The 16,482-nt window shown below is 41.7% G+C and overlaps 1 protein-coding gene across 1 annotated transcript in view; it reads left to right on the top strand.

Moving 5' to 3' along the window:
- GRB2 (growth factor receptor bound protein 2) overlaps nt 1-16,482 on the top strand; it is a 52,739-nt gene that overhangs the window by 1,376 nt on the left and 34,881 nt on the right. Inside the window, exon 2 of the mRNA XM_084273409.1 lies at nt 3,673-3,913. Within this exon, the coding sequence (XP_084129535.1) occupies nt 3,836-3,913 (78 nt within the window). The 5' untranslated portion in view covers nt 3,673-3,835. The remainder of the gene's footprint in view (nt 1-3,672; nt 3,914-16,482) is intronic.

The following is a 16,482-nucleotide window of genomic DNA, read 5'->3' as shown; positions in this document are numbered from 1 at the left end:
AATTATGTGATCTGATAAATAGTATCTGTGCCTTGTGTTGTAGTTTAGTTTTGTAAATTGTATCTTGACTTACCCTCTGACAAGACATGCTTAAGGAAGCTGAAGCATACTAGACTAGTACATCATCAGTATCATCTATGGCCCTGAAAATTCTGGATCTTTTATATTTTACTTCATTTATGTGTTCTGTTATGCTTCCTTATTTGGCTAATTTGAATTAGTGCTCTGCCCTTATGATTTTTTCTTTCTATTCTTTTGTCTAGAGCCTGACACTTAACATTTCTGCATGTCTTCTAGATGATGCATCCACACATTGTTCTTCCCAGCTCCCTCAGTAATGTTTTGTCCTGTAGCAGCTGATGAAGCTCAGGATCTGATGCTTTGCAAAAATCTTCCACTGAATGTATCTTCTTTCTTCCTTTGCTTTGACCTTTTGAAACTGTCTGTTCTTCTATTCCTACCCATATCACTTTCCAGAAGAACAGTAAAATAGGGGAAGGAGAACAATGAGAAAGGTCTCACTTGCTAGAAAAAAACCTGCTGTTTGTAAGAGCAGTGTGAAAAACCTACCTCTGCCCGTGTGTTTTTTTGAAACAACGGTTGAAAAGAATGTGAGAATTGTTTCCTGTTGGCTACAGCAGGGAGGTTTGTGTTCATAATTATATTCCATCCTGAGCTACAGCACTGCATTGCTAATAAGAGTTTACTGTTAGATGCATCTACTGGCTTTTCTTCCTCTTTACCCTCACAGTTTTTTAAGAGCAATAGAAGTGTCTTGCCCCAAATCACAGTAAGACAAGAGGTATAAAACATTCTGAGAAATCTTAGCCATTTCTCTAGTAAGATCATCTGTTAATTCTTGTAATTTGTATTCATTGTATTAATACCTGACTAGTCTTCATTTTTGCCTGTTTTGTTCCATTTGAAGTCTGTGAAGCTGGGGTACACTATGGTATTTGCAACATGTCCTGTGTTGCTGCCTAAAGCAAATACTTCCAGCTGTGCTGTCACTGGACAGAGACCCAGCACAAACCACTTCCCCAGCAAGCTTATTTTCTCCTTGTTGTGCAGTGGGTTTGTTTGTATTTTAATAATTATGGGCTGTCTATAAGTATTCATTAAGTAAGATCAGTGAAGGATAAATGCTTTCTAAGGGATTTTAAAGGAATTGATGGCCTGTTTAACTCTTTTGGCACTCGTTGTGTAAGTGTCTTGATTTAGTATTTTGGATGTAACTTTTGTGCCTAAAGTTCGGCTATGCTTTTGCCTCAAGTCCTGGTGGTTAAAGCTTGTTCTATGCTGCAGCTGTTGTTAGTATCGTTACCAAGAAACATTGCTCCTTTATATGCTGACAATACATAGAGTTGTGGTAGTAATATGAGTGCATGTTTAAAGAAAATTGCATGAGGAATCTCTTTCATCTTGAATTGTGCTGGAAAATTTCCCAATATTGTCTTACTGCTAAGTTCAAGGAAATGCTGGTATAGTTCTTGGAAATGCCACATCAGTTTCTTTAAGAAAGTTGTTCATTAACTCCTGTTAAAATAAGAATTCTTAGATGGTAATGCAGTACAAGGTAGCAATACTTGCATACCCCAAAGAAAGGAATGTTTAGCAATTGGCAGTAATTTCTTTCTTTAAATCCAGCCTGTAATGTATTCTTTGAAGTTGTGCAATTTGCTGTTACGTTACAGTCTCAGGTTTGGACGTTACAGTTTTCATGCAGTGTGCCCTTAGCTGATGGTGTTTGCACGCCCATGTAGTGATACGCATCTCCAAATGTAGCATTATGCTGTTTGAAACACTGAAACATCGCTGCCAGTAATATTTATCCTTGAAGAAAGAATGGAGACTGATGCTTGACACGAAAAGTACAGGACATGTAGACAGCATGAATGAAGAAACATGTGCATTTTCCATTGCTTCATGTGTAATCATACATGTTGGTCCTGAATACTGCTAGAATAGCAGAAAATTCTTAAAACCATCAATTATAAACCCCAACAAAAACAAGATGAGGAGATGGCGAGTCGAACACAGTAGAGGTGGCATGGGGAAAATACTTCTGGCAAAGGGAAGTTTTTGTTGCTGTTTGCATGGGTGTGCTAGTATGGCATGGAAGACTGACACCAGAAAGACAGATGCTTAAAATGAAAGTATTTTAGAATAATCAGAATGTACGTGTGATGATACACTTCTTGGTTTTAATTAGGTGTGTTGGTCAAAGCTTGGATCCAGTGTGTTTATTCCCAGTAGCTGCAGTAGCACAAGGCAGATTGTTCGGTTGTGGTCTTTGTAGCTGTTGACAGCTTTGTCAGTCTTACTGACGTTTCAGTAATGCTGTGTAGGAGTAGCAAAGAAAAGCCTGTCCACGTGAGGACTTTGCTAAGCTGGTCTTTTTTGATCAAGGTAGATCCTGTAATGTACCAGTTCTCACTCTGTGATAGAAATCTTAGTTCTGGTGTTTGCCTTGAGCTTTGTTATTCTTTATGGGGAGCTGAAGGTTGGGCAAACCCAGGACTCATGGAGTATCAGCATGTTAATTGCTGAACTGCATTTATATAAGACAGGTTGCTCACTGAAATGAGAAAATACTATTGCCATCTGCTGCCTTTGCATATAGCAGGGCTCTTTCTGGGCCATAACCACAGAGACTGAATTAGCAGGTGCGTGGGTTCACTGGTGTTTGTCAGATCTCTTCTGTCTTGGATTGTCATTGACAAGTGCCAGCTCTCTAGTTTCTTTGCAGGGGTATACATGATGGTTTTTCACTTAAAGACTTGACTTTTTCTGATCCGTTACCTTCTCCGCTATCAAATATAGCCGGAGTCAGATCTAATTCTTCCTATTCTAACCTGAGATCAAGACGTACGTTGTTTTAAATGGTTTCAGAGTGTTTATAGATGCCGTGCCAGGTTTGATGTCATTTCTTCTCTGAGCCTGTAAGAGATACTGAACGCCAACCAGCCGATTTTCATGCTGTGCTTACGAAGATTCTTTAAAGATGTTCTGCTGCCCGAGATGAGATGCTGGAATTTCAGGACAGTTGTTTTTACATTAGAGCGAGCCCAAACTGTTGTGTCTATGCAACCTTATTTTAGGCTGCTTTTTGAATAGGCATTTCGATTCTAAATCAGTCCTGCGGAAGAATCCCCTGCTTTGTCTAACACGTATTTACACTTACATGAGCCGTATGAATGGAAAACAAAATACCGGTGTAAGCTGTGGCTCCAGGTTGGGCTTTCCTACCGGGTGAGAGGAGCGAGAAGCTGGGGGCACCCTGCGAGCGGCGGGAGCGGGGAGAACTTGCCGTCCCGGGGCTAGGCAGCGTGCGCGGGGCCGTGAAGCGGCGCCGGCGGCGGGCCCTGCCTGCCCGGTTTCCCCGCGGGCTGCGAGGCGCTGCCGCCGCCCCGGGGAGAGGGGCCGGCGGCTGCCGCGGGGCGGGCAGCTCCTCCCGGCGGGACGGGGCCGGCCGCGTTGCCGCCTCCCTCCGGCGAGACGGCCATTGGCCGCGGGACGTGTCACTCGGGAGAGCCGGGCCTAGGCGAGCGGCGGCGGGAGGAAGCGGCGGCCGCGCCGGGCGGAGGGAGCGGCTCTGGGCGCGGCCCCGACCATCGATCCGTGCCACTTCCCCTAATGGCCCGTCTCTTCCTCCTCCTCCCCTTGCTCTAGGGCGGATCGTCCCCCGGCCTCCCTGTATGTGAGAGACGGGGCCGGCGTCTCGGACGGAGCCGGGCCGCGGGAGGGCTGAGCCGGGAGCCGCCGCGGGAGGAGCGGAGGCTTCGGGGAGCGCTTCCTTCCCACCGCCCGCACCGCCGTGCGCGGCAGCCCCAGCATGGAAGCCATCGCCAAGTACGACTTCAAAGCCACCGCCGATGACGAACTGAGCTTCAAACGAGGGGATGTCCTTAAGGTAAGTGGCGGGCAAGGGTTCGGGGATTCCCTCTTTCGCTCTGAGGTTTTCAGCTTCTCTTGCGACTGTCTTCCTGTCCCTCAGGGCTGACCCTCTCTTGTGTCCCCAGTGAACGACGTCTCCTTTTAACAGCGTACCTCAAGACTTCCTCAGTCCCGGTCTGACCTCTTTAACGGCAGGAGAGGCTGTTTTGTTTCTCTGTTAAGCATGCATCCCAAAGGCTCTCTTTCTTCTGAGATTGGAATATTTGAAAATTTAGCTGTAAAGTTTGCGGCAAATAAGCAGAAGTACAAGATAATCTCTCTGCTGAGTTCCCTTCAGCAAGAGGAAAGCCTTTAAAGTAATCAAGATCAATTTGGTATTCCTTTCCTTTGCCTCCTGCTGAGGATTCCAATATCAAAGAATAGTGATTAGATTACTTCTCAGCAGATAATCTTTTAGTATCACGCTGTCAAATATTGGTGCTGAGTTTTATCTTCAGTCCTGATAAACTCAAGTGATAAGCTTGTGGCTGAATATTTAATGGATCTGTGCATCAGGAATTTTGGTCTATAGTTCTTTCAGTACATCAATAGCATTTTAGGCTTTATCTTGGCTATACTAAAGGAATTTGAAAAATATTGTTAAAAAAATGGACACACAAAACAAGCTCAAAATTTTATTTTGGTGAGGGAGTAAAATATCAAAATGTGTAGTGAATTGACTTCAGTAGAGCGTAGCTCTGAGCTGTGTTGCTGCCAAGTGATACAAACCATATTGTGGAACATTATAATGGAGTTGCATTCAGAATCAGTATTTCTCCACGTGTTGTAAGATGGGCTTTATCTTCTTAGAGTGATATATTTAGCGTTAAAGTATAATACCTATTATAAAGCAGCTTCTTTCTGTAATGCTTTGAGTAGAGGTGCCTATGCTGCAGATGTAAGGCTGTAACTTTGTGTATGCTGACAAATCAAGTCCTGCAGACCTCAGTGGGATTACTCATCTGCTCAGAATTTTTGCCATGGAAGGGCTTGATTTTTAAGTACTGTTTTAAGATAAATTGGGAAAAACAACCTCTACATGTAAACTTAATATGCATATTCCGTAGCTGATCTTTCAGTAGCGTAACTGTGGCTTTGTGTTTTGTGTAGCCATCACCAGGTAAAGGTTACAAAAATGTATGCTGTTTTGAGATTGTTGACTTTGAAAATAATTGCCTCTGTTTATGTCCTATGCATCCCATAATTGGCCTAAAAATGCTTGTTAGACCTGTATGCTTCAGTTCCAGTGTTTGTGTAAATTACTGGATCATTTCCTTTTGCTGTTTTTAAACATTCAAGACTGTCAGAATTTTAGAAGTCTTCTGTAATAACCTTGCATTTATTTTTCTTAACCTAAGCTGTATTACTCTGGTTTGGGTTACTACCAGCTGCCCTTAGCTTCTAGAGAGTATTTGAAGTAGAGCACAGTTGAAGTAAGCTTGTAGAAAATGCTGAACAGGAAGGAAAATTAAGTATGACGAAATATAGTTTATTTCAAAGTGGTTTTTTAATCTATTTTCATTTAGTTTGGTGTAGAAGTTTGCTGAAGTACATGCAAAAAATCTTTTAAAATTTGCATTCATTTAGAAATACTTCTCTAAGAACTGAAGGAAGAATAACTGGGTTTAGGTTTTTTGAAAGTTTAGTGTGAACGAAAACTTACAACTGCACACTGGCTGAGAGTAAGGTGTTCTTAAGGCTGTTCTTAAGTCCTAGCTACTCAATGTCATCCCATAAATGCAAATTTTGTCACAGTAATGGAAAAATGGTGGTATGTATACTGTTAAACTACATTAATTATTGTATTTTTCCTAGAATACAGAGTGGGATTTTCCTCCTTTGCACAAAACCTAGGCTGAACACTTCCCCAAACTGCTGAACAGTTCTTCAAACTGTATTTCATTTCAGCTCATATTCTGAAAACATTTACCAATTGTACTTATGTACTTCACAGATGAGTAAAATGAGTCACAGAAATGGTAAATTGCTCAAGATTATAGTTTGTTGGTTAGTGGAAACTTTAGGAGCTGAGGAATTCTTCAGGACGTAGTTGAGATGAGTTCTATGAGCGTGGCAAGGTTCACTGTCTAAAGCTGGCAAACTTCAGACACACAAGCCAACAACAATTAGGACTGTTACAGTTCACTCAGGCTGACAAACTTCTGGGGCATGTTGTCATTTTGAAAGTCTGGTTTGTTTCAGAGGTGTTTTAGGTTTGAAAAATAATTTGGAAAAATCATTTTCTTCAGACACAGGAGATGTGTTTTGTTAGGACTTTGCTCATGACTGAGGAATCTCAGGGTAGCCCATTCGTGTGCTAAACAGATGGATCCTGCTGCCCTCAAATTGGGAAGAGAAATGTACCTGCATGTTTTGTTCTTTACTGTCTTGCTGAGACACATGTGTAACTTGATGTGTACTGAAGACTTCTTTAAATGTAGCTGTTAGAGGCCTGTCTTGATGGACCTCTGTAAGGCTGAGATAGTTTAACAACATATATGATGATGGCAAAGGATTGTTTAATAGAGAAGTGTTACAAAATCTGCATCACTTTAATTCCCACTCCTTAAAAGTTCATGCTTCTCTTTGTGGGGATAGAAGGCAAAGATGCACAGTGTCTGACTCCCTCTGATTTCAGCAGATAACTTGCCTATGATGTCATGGTGCCATTACTGCTGCATACCCACATATTCGAGACTTGATTGAATAGCATTTGAACTGTAGCAATTAAGCTGGTTGTTAGTAATCTTGTGGCTGGTTTCCAACAGTGAGTGAAGATGGTTGACCTTTGGCTTGCAATTGTAAACCAGCTGAGTGAAGAGGAAAAGTGTTTGGCCTTTCCTTTTGTGGGCACTATATGGTTAAAGCTGCTTCTATGATTTTTGTAACCCTGGCCAGTATACTGAATCCCCTTCCTCTTTTGTCTACTGGTTCTGTAGCAGTGTGTGGTATTGCCATGCAGGAGATGCAAACTGACAGCTGCCTTTAAACTTTTAAAATTAAACTGCTTGCCAAACCTTTTTCCAGAGAAAGGAAAAATTGTTGCTTCCTTCTGTGTCTTCTGATTACGGAGAGTACGGTCCTGCAGCTCTCAGGATCACCATTCTTTTTATGTACTGGTGGTTGCTTCACTAAAGCCTGTTGGTGACTGGGATCCTTTGGGGGCTGTGAAGAAAGCCTGTCCTTTTTACTTTGAAAAAGTGAATAAAGGAAACTGAGGGATTCCTACTTGAAATTTACTGTTTTTTCACTTTAAATAGCTGACAGTTGTCATGGTGCTTTTTCAGGCTTTTCCCCTTTCACTTGCTGTATTTCTTGAAGTTGGGAGTAGTTAACGTCAGTCTTGGTCTATATTTGTTACTCAGGTCCCCCCAAACCATTGCATTTCTAGCAGCTTCTGATCTTGTTGGTCTTTGTGCTAACTGGCAAGTATCCAGACCTGAAGTGTGCTAATACTTGCTGGTTGTCTGGTGAGGGGGGAAGGAAGAAAAATCATCATTCTCTCATTTCATAATCTTTTTTTTTTTTTTTTCCTGTATTCTTTCTACACCTACTCTGGTAACTGTTTCTGTGTGGTTAAATAATACAGAAGCACTAAAAATATTAATGAATATCTTGAATGTTACAATTTGTTGGTTTTGGTTTTGTTTTTTTCTTTAAATATAGATAACTGCTCCATTTCCTCTTTCTCCTGTCATAGAGCTGGGGCATAGCTGGAAAGTGATCTTCTGTAGAACTGCAAAAGTTCCTGTTTTCAGTAGCTGTCAGCATAATTAATTCAGGGGTATTTACAGAAAGTTTTTGAGTAGAATTATTCAGGAGGTGTTTTAAACAGAGGGCCTTCATCATCTTTAATTCAGGGGGGTTTAACTTGTCTGACATGCAGACCAGCTTCCCTATAAACTAAAAGGAGTTCCTTGATAGGATTTTGATCACTTGACAATTCCATTTAGCAAAGTCAAGGGTGGGGTTTTTTCCTACTTTGAACATACAGTTGACAGTCACCATAGGTTGTGTTGACATGATTGTTTTCCACCAGACTTATTTTCTGTCAGCCTTTAAGAGGATTGAGTGTTTGCAAACAGTTGATGCTGAGATGGCATTTTCAGTTCCTGCATGAAAACCATTTTTACAGAATTACAGAATGACAGGGGTTGGAAGGGACTCCAGGAGAACATCTAGTCCAATCCCCCTGCCAGAGCAGGATCATCTAGAGCTTGCTGCACAGGATTGTGGCCAGGTGGGTCTTGAAAATTGCCGAAGAAGATGACTCCACCACCTCTCTGGACAGCCTGTCCCAGTGCTCTGTGAAACTTCACCTGCAGGGTGAAGAAGTTTTACCTCATAATGAGATGGAACTTCATGTGTTCCAATTTATGCCCACTGACCCTTGTCCTGTCACTGCGCACCACTGAAAATAATCTGGCCCTCTCCTACAGGCAGCTGTCTTTTAGATATTGGTAAGTATTGATCAGGTCCCCTCTCAGTCTTCTCCAGGCTAAACAGCCCCAGCTTTCTCAGCATTTCCTCATACGAGAGCTGCACCAGTCCCCTCATCATTCTCATAGCCCTCCGCTGGACTCTCCAATAATTTCCTGTTCTAGCTGGAGTTCTGGGTTCCCCAGTTTGTGGCATCACTGGGACAGAGCAGAGGGGGAGGAAGACCTCCCTTCACCTGCAGGCTACTCTCTTCATAATGCACCCCAAGTCCTCTGCAGAGCTGCTTCCCAGCAGGTCACCCCTAAACTGCACTGGTGCTTGGGGTTATTCCTCCCAAGGTGCAGGACTCTACGCTTGCCCTTGTTGAACTTCATTTGCTTCCTCTTCCATTTTTATGTGTCTTGATACGATGAAACAGTTTTGAACAAGGAGCGCATGACCTCTCTTCTCTTCCTTATCCCTCGTCTTTGACCTCACCTGTCTTGGCTGTTTTGTTGTGGTGTCTGTGCTAGAGAGCAGAAATTAATGGCTTGCTGAAGAATACTGCAAAGACTTTTCCTCTGTCTTGAGTAACATTGCCTTCGCTCTCATCCTTCATCTTTCCTCATTCTTTGTCAGGGAATGGACTCAGTGTGGTGCTGATTTTAATATGGGAGTGACAGTTGATTGAGGCAAATTGCAAGGACTGTGTGCTTGACAGTGGAATAGGTCAAACAGTGGAACAGGCTTTCTAGAGAAGTTGTGAAATCCCTATCTTTGGAGATAGCCAGACAAGTCCCTGAGGGCTCTGACTTGTTTTGAGCAGGAGGGTGGGTTGGGTGACTGGTTCCAGAGGCCCTTCCAACCTACGTTACTCTGTGACTTAGCTACGAGTGGCAGCTGCTGTGTATGATGCTTGATTTGAAAAGGTTTGCATAGGTCGTCTTCTTCGGTTGACAGCCTTGAGCAAAGATATTTGTCATCAATAAGTGATCAATATTGCAGTCTAAGAAGACAGAACTATCAGAAAATTAGAGACTCATATAGACAAGTACAATTAATTAGCTTAAATGTAGTTGATTTGCCATCCTGGCAGTTGGAGATCTGTGTTGCAAAAAGATGCTGCTATGAGAGGCTGCGTTCTTCTGGTCTACCCAACTATTCAGTGCCTGTGTTTTCAGTGTGAAATACTCTCTTGTGTACGATCTGAGGGTGGGATGTGTTGTATTAGCCAACTTCTCTAGGCATGGAGAAGAAGGGTTGTAGGAGGGAACTACCTAATCTCTACAAGGTGCGTGTGCCCAAAAAAGAAAACACTCCTGTTGTGTATTTGTAAAAGAGCTTGGACCTGTTTTGAGCAAGATTGCATTGCTGGAGGTGTGTCTCTGCTGAAGACACAGGCATGGAGTGTTCCAGACTGAAGGTGTATACAGCTTGGCAAGCAAGGAGTAAATACATTCCTTCTTAAAAATGACCTATTTGTTTTTATTTAGTAGCTATTTGTGATGATTATTTAAACTTGTCACTAAAAGCAGAGAAAACTAAAGTGCTTGTGATCTGTCTGCTAACTGAAGCCTTCTGGAGTTCTGAATGTCAGAGACACTGATTAAAGCTCAACTAATTTGACTGTATTAACTTAACATGTACTGCATTGTGCTGTAACCAGGGAAGATGATGCAGTTTGAAGCTCCAGCTGCTTTTTGCCAGTTTACTGGAAGTGCTCTTGTTACAGCTCCTCTGCAAGGTCCAGCTTTCAATGTGAGTGGTGTGACAGACTTTTGAACAGTGTTGGTATAGACACAGCAGCAAATCAAACTCTGGGTTGCTAAATTATGTGTTTGCTTTGTTCAACATGTGTGTCAAACCACAACCAGGATGATGTGCTTTGTTATTATTTACTGGCAGCACAAAGATACTGCCTGTCCTCTGGTTCAGTCACACTTCTCTTGTAACTACCTGATGAGGTACTGGATGAGAATTTCCAGTCAGTGAAATCTGTCATTCTGAGGGACATTGCAGGTGTTAATGGACTAACTTTTAGATTTTTGGGGGTTAGGGGGTTTTTTGTTTGGGTTTTTTAAATGAAAATGGTAAAAACTTGAGCATGGGGGAAGAAAAGGGGGTTTATGACAGCGGCAGGTGTAAAGGATTCAGAGTGGCATAAACGTATTCATAGCTTTCCAGTTTCTGTGCAGAGCTCTGCTAATTGGGGGAGGGATCCTGTTTGTAGTGAAATTCAGGCTTTTCTGATTTCCCACCATTTCAATAAGGATCCAGCTAAGCAAGGGAAGATAAGGAAGCCTGTCTGTTTCAAAGGTGGTTCTAGAACCTTGAACAACTTTTTGAACCTTCCCACCCCCAAAAAAAGGGACACATAAAGCCGTTTACATACTGGGCAGAGGGTTACAGGCGTTTCTGCTCTGTGTAGTGACAATATGGGACTGTATCTCTGTAACTGTGTCCCAAGCTAAGTCTCAGGTAGCTGGAGTAACGGTGACCACATCATGGGATTCAGAGTGATTCACAGAATTTACAGGGAACAGGATGAATTCTTAGCCTGTGCTTAGGTTCTGTATTACGAGGTGTGTGACACATCTTGTAATTAATGGCCAAGTTGGCCAGTCAGGAGATCTTAATTACCAAGTTGTGTAGCAAAGGATAAGCCTATCTCCTTTCTTCCCTTGCTCCCTTCTTTCAGTGCTGAGGGAAGAGGTGCTAGTCAGATGTTGTGGCTTGTGTGTGTAAGAAGTTCTACCTTGTTTAGGTAGAAGAGTGACCAAGGAAATTTAGTTCTTCTGATGCCTAATCTTAAGGATTTAGAAATGGAGCTTTTGCGTAATAATCTGTTTCACTGGGGCACTAGTGAAAAGAGCCACTAGGGCTCAATGTGGGTTTTTTTTATTTTTTAGTTGCTTTGTCTAGCATTTTGTTAGGAAAGATACATTTGATTTCTATCATTTTGTTTTCTCTGAAAATTCTGTTAAATTCAAAAGGCAAATGAGAAGGTGACTTGTATGCAGTTTTGCATTTCTATACAGATCAGCAAACTGATACTGCACTGGTTGATACAAAAGCTCTTATCTGCAGCTTTATCCCACAGCAGTTCTTGCTCTTTCATTTCCTTTGCTGGCCCTGCAGTGGCAGTTCATGTTATCTCACAAGTTGGGCAAATGTAAGTGCCTAGAATGTGCACAGGGAAATAAAAATGTGGGGTTTAGCTGCTCTGGGCCTTTGGGGGAAAAACAGGGGAGGAGAATACTTTCTGTGATAGGCTTCTTTTGGTTTTGCATTTTCTACAGGACGGGGAATGCTGTTCCTTCCAATACCCCTGTGTCTTTAGATGGCACAGCAGCATTGTCAATCCCAATCTGTCAAGCTTCAAGCTGTGCTTTGTTTGTCACGTTCTAGGCTCATGCCCTGTTGCTGAGTATTTAAAGCACTGCTCATGAGTGGCACATGCCTTCAATTTTGAAGTCATCTTGTAACACCTCATAAGAGTAGGTGTTCAAATGGAATAGAAGAACCGTTGTGAAGCAGACTGGCTGCTGCAGAGCCTGAACTTGTTCCCATGTCTTCTATGCCTGATCGGTGCCACCATCTGACAACTCAAGTGAGAACTGGTTTAACAAACTTAAGAAATTTTTGGTGTGATGGCATGTGCTAAACACATGGGGCTGTACAACCGAGCTCTAATAGAGCAAAAAGTGAACTGACAGTCTCTGAAACTGCTCATGATAATAATTTTTAAAATATTTATTATATTCCTGAATCCCAGGTGCTACTCTACAATACTTCCTGATTACTTACTAAATGCATCTGAAATTTGCATTTTAAATGGTTGTGTTCATAATTTTCCTCAGCCTGTATTTCTCTGTTTAGTAAAAGAATAGGGTTTTTTCTGTAGATACTAAATAGAAGCACATTTTAAAAATGTCTCAAATGTCTTGAAGAGCCTACAAGGCTTTTTTTCCTCTTAAGGACTGATGGCTCAAGTTTCTGTACCTGCTCTTGGATTCTTTTGTCTCCAATTGTTTGAGGTTGTGAAAATGGATTGACAGTCCTGTTACTGAAGATTCATTAGATCAGTTGAATTTTTTAATTCTGTGAGGGTGGGTCAGGATGGTGACCCATGACAGAATAAGGCAAAAGGTAGGATAGTTATTTTTGTCTAGGAATGGATTGTCAGCCTCTTTGTAAAGTAATTAATTCAAAATCATGACGTTCAAACATTACTGACCTTTATAAATAAAATATAGAAAGAGAATACTTAACAGAGTAGATTTATTCTGTTTGTACCTGCTGAATTTAGCTTCTTTGCATGCATTTGTGTCAGCATGCATGCTTTGTTGTGAACTCCTTGGTGGCTCCACTGGATCTCATGCAGAGAGCAGAAAGCATTTTTTCCAGTTCAGTTGAACTGTAATTATATTGTTAGTCTCTAAATACAGCTTATTTAAATAATTTGTCTCTGGAATTCATGCTTTCTGCATTGAGCCAACCTATTTCTTGCTCCAACTTGTACTAAAACTCTACAGGTTTACATGTGGAAGAAAAAAAAAACAACCCAGTGCTGCTGTTATGCAAAATTGTTTCCCTTGAGAGGAAAGGGGGGAATTCTTCATGAGTTGTGTGTGAGCCAGCAGGTTGCACTCATCAGAACAGCTCTGCTAGTGCAGATTTGTGGTCTAAACAAGTCACCACTCTGGTTTGTGAGAAATTTGCACAAAATCTTTATCAATGCAACTCTTGCTGAGCTGGGGTAGGTTCTTCCCATTATAAATACTCATGTGCAGTGAAATTTTGAGTATGTTTTATTACCTGTGCTTCTTAAGCAGAAACATGAAAGTGGTATTTTAACCATTTGATCTGGCTTTTACATTCTGCTGTTAACAGTAGATTATGGGCTGCTTGGAAAGAGCTATGCTTAGAGTCCAGGTTTCATTTATTTCAGAATGCTAGGAAGGATTTTAAGCAGTAGAAGTGCACATCTTTCCCTAGTTCCTCTGGAAAGTCTCCCACTTAAGAGGTTTTTTCCTGAGCTCCTGTGTAATGCAGGTTTTGTGCTTGATCTCTACTACTACTAGGGAAATAGCTAATCGAGGAAAAACCCCAAATTCACGGGGGAGAGGGTGGGAGGGGTGGCAGGGAGGAGGCACACAGACAGGTGCTCAAAGTGTATCCTACAGTTGCAGAGGAAACAAATGCAGGGAGGAAGATGAGGAGGAAGCGGCAGCTGTAACGGAGACAAGTACAGTGAAACCTTTTAAAGGTGAGATTGGGTGTTTAAAATGTGTTTCCCAACCTTGCCTTCAAACAGTGCTTGATTTGTGGCAAGATGAACAGCAGCTTGACAGATGTGCCTTGCTGAGGCAATATTGGGAAAACCTGTTGTGTGCATGTGCCGTTTTGTGTTTCTGTTACTTTTTTGCGTGTCCTTGAATAATACTTTGTCAAGACATCTCGTTAGCCCTGCAAGTGATAAAGCATGGACTGGCAATTGAGGCTCTTCTGACCTCTGGAATGGAGGAAGCAAAAGTTGCTTCTACTTCCTCCTTGCCTTCATTTCTGTCCTTGTTTCTTAAAATACATTTTGCATCGATGCCTCTATCCTACCTCTAATGAAACTACAGATTGTCAAAAGCTAATGTGTGGATTTGTCTGTTTTGAATGCTTGTACCAGAGTGCTTAAACTTTCTTCCAGCATCAAGCTGTTTTGATGCTTCCTTACTCCTTAGCAGGAAGGGACACGTTCCTCAGGGCGGGTTGTGAAGATTGCCTCTTAGGTTAAGAGTGTAACTTGCTCTCTGCCTGGATGGATAGATGAAGACGACTATGACCCTACCTAGGAAGACCGAGATTGAAACTAACAACTCTTCACAGGGTCACAAAAAATAGAGATAACCAAATTGATTATAGCTGACTCAAATTTCCTGGCTTTCACTCCTTCCTTCACAGTTTGTTGTGGCTGGAAATCTTGCAAGCTGTTACCTTCACACAGTTTATTTAGGTTGTCTAAAAAGGAAGAGCATAGGTAAAAAGAGGCTTCAGATGTTTCTATAAATTTTCTTGAGCTTTCTTTTCCTTTAAAAGCTTGTGTTGCATTCTACCTGTCTCTCAATTACAGATGTATGTGATGCTGCAGTAAGATTGGACACAGTGTTGATGCTAAGTTCCCTTTAAAGCTTAACTTGTTGAGAAGAAAAAAATATTTTTAGGTTTCATAAAACTTGAAGTAATTAAACATGACAATATGTTGATAAAACAGCCACTCTACAGTCTGGGCAGCTACTGAAATCTACTCATGGGTGACTTAATCGGAGCTGCTGCTGAGAGTTCTGTGGAGGTCTCTGAGCTCCCCCAGTTCCATTTCCAGACCCTTTTGGACTCCCCAGTTTAAAGTCCTTGTAAAGCAAATACAGCTATACCATGTTCTTAGTTTGCTTTGAATCTAACTGGTTTTCTTCCGGACCAAATTAGGAAGCCTGACCACATCTCATCAACTCTTGCAAAACCACCAGCTTTCAGTCCTGCTCCCCAAAACTCCTAATTTACTAAATGGGGGAAGGGGGTGTCATCCAAATGAGTGGAGCTAATTCTTGTGTCATAATGCACATAACAAGCATCACTGCAGGAGTGTGCTTGGGTTTAGCAAGGCTTTTCAGCACCATCATGGGCAGATTTGAGCTGACCTTATACACGGCCCTTTGTACTGTGTTGCTGACTACTGGTATTAGTAAGCTTTCTCCTCCTTGCTATTCATTGCCATGGATAACGTTAAGTTTATTATACCTTTATATGCTTTAGATTTTATCCTATGGAAATAAATTCTATCCCTCATAGTGTAAAAATACTTTCCTGTCTCATTCTGTGAGTAGTTCCCATCTGAAGTGAATTATAGGCAATTTTCATGATTAAAAGTGATAGAAAGCTCTTTACAGGTATAATGTTCCTCTGTTCTCTGAATATCTGTATGATTTGCCATTAGACACTGGGCTAAATGGACGTCTTGAGTGCTGCCTCTATTGGGTGAGACAGTTAGCACTGGACATAATCTCCCTCCTTGTCTTGTCTTCCTCTAGGCAAACTTTAGTGACTCTCAGCTGAAGGTTGTTTCTGACTGTTGCATTTTAGCAGCCACCTCTGGCCGCACATTCTACACATCTTTCTAAACCCATTGTGAGGCCATCTGTACATCATAGCATTACATTCCCCTCATGTAAATGTACTGCATGGGAAAAACGTTACTCCCTGTGTTGGTTTGAAACATTCTACCTCAAGTTTTATTGATTCCTTCCTTCCCTTTTGTTCCCCTCCCCTTGCAAGACGTAATAGGAAAACCCAGAATCATAGAATGTGCTGAGTTGGAAGGGACCCGTAAGGATCATCAAGTCCATCTCTCCCTGTATTTCTTGAGGGAGGATGGGTTTGCTAATGTCCTTTTGTCTTTGTCTCTTTCTGAGAAAGAAGCTGGGGAGTCTGATCTCCTACAGTGCGAAACCATTCCGTATTTGGATTTATCCTTGGGTTTTTCTTTCTCAACTTTTTAAATTCCTTTTTATTTTTTTTGGGGGGGGGGATGGGCTGGATGTAGGTACTTTGAGTATTCAGGGGCTGACACAGAACAAATTTACAGTGTCAAAATACTTTTCAGCTCTTTCTTGAAAGAAGAGCAGTTAGTGTTTCTAATTAATTTTCAGCAATGATCCCAGGATATTTACTGAGGAATAATAGTTTGTTTAGGGTAGCTTTGTATAGTTAGGGATCTTGGGGTTTTTTTGGTTCTGTTTTTTCCTTATTACTTTGCATATTATATTTAATTTGCTGTTTATCACTTGATCTTTTCATATTAAAAGCTACCTGTGCAACTCATCAATCTTATGGTTTGACTACACTTAGTAACTGTTTTGGCAGACTTTACCACTTCTCCCTTCTGTCGCTTCCTCAGATCCCTGGTGAAGCTGGTGAACAGTGCAGTCCCTTCTGGCATCCCTGTGGTCCAGTCTCCTTCCACTGTGGATGTTGACCCTTGGGTTTCCATTTTAACCTTACATTTTAAACCACTGAGGGGTCTGTGCTGTTAATATTTGTGGAGATTTAGTTTTGGTGTTTCGGTGTTGGTTTTTTTAC

The sequence above is a fragment of the Gallinula chloropus genome (genome assembly GCF_964237585.1).
Source record: "Gallinula chloropus genome assembly, chromosome: 20".
NCBI classification, from domain to species: Eukaryota; Metazoa; Chordata; class Aves; order Gruiformes; family Rallidae; genus Gallinula; species Gallinula chloropus.
The sequence above is the reverse complement of the archived record's forward strand: the minus strand, read 5'-3'. Positions and strand labels throughout refer to the sequence as shown.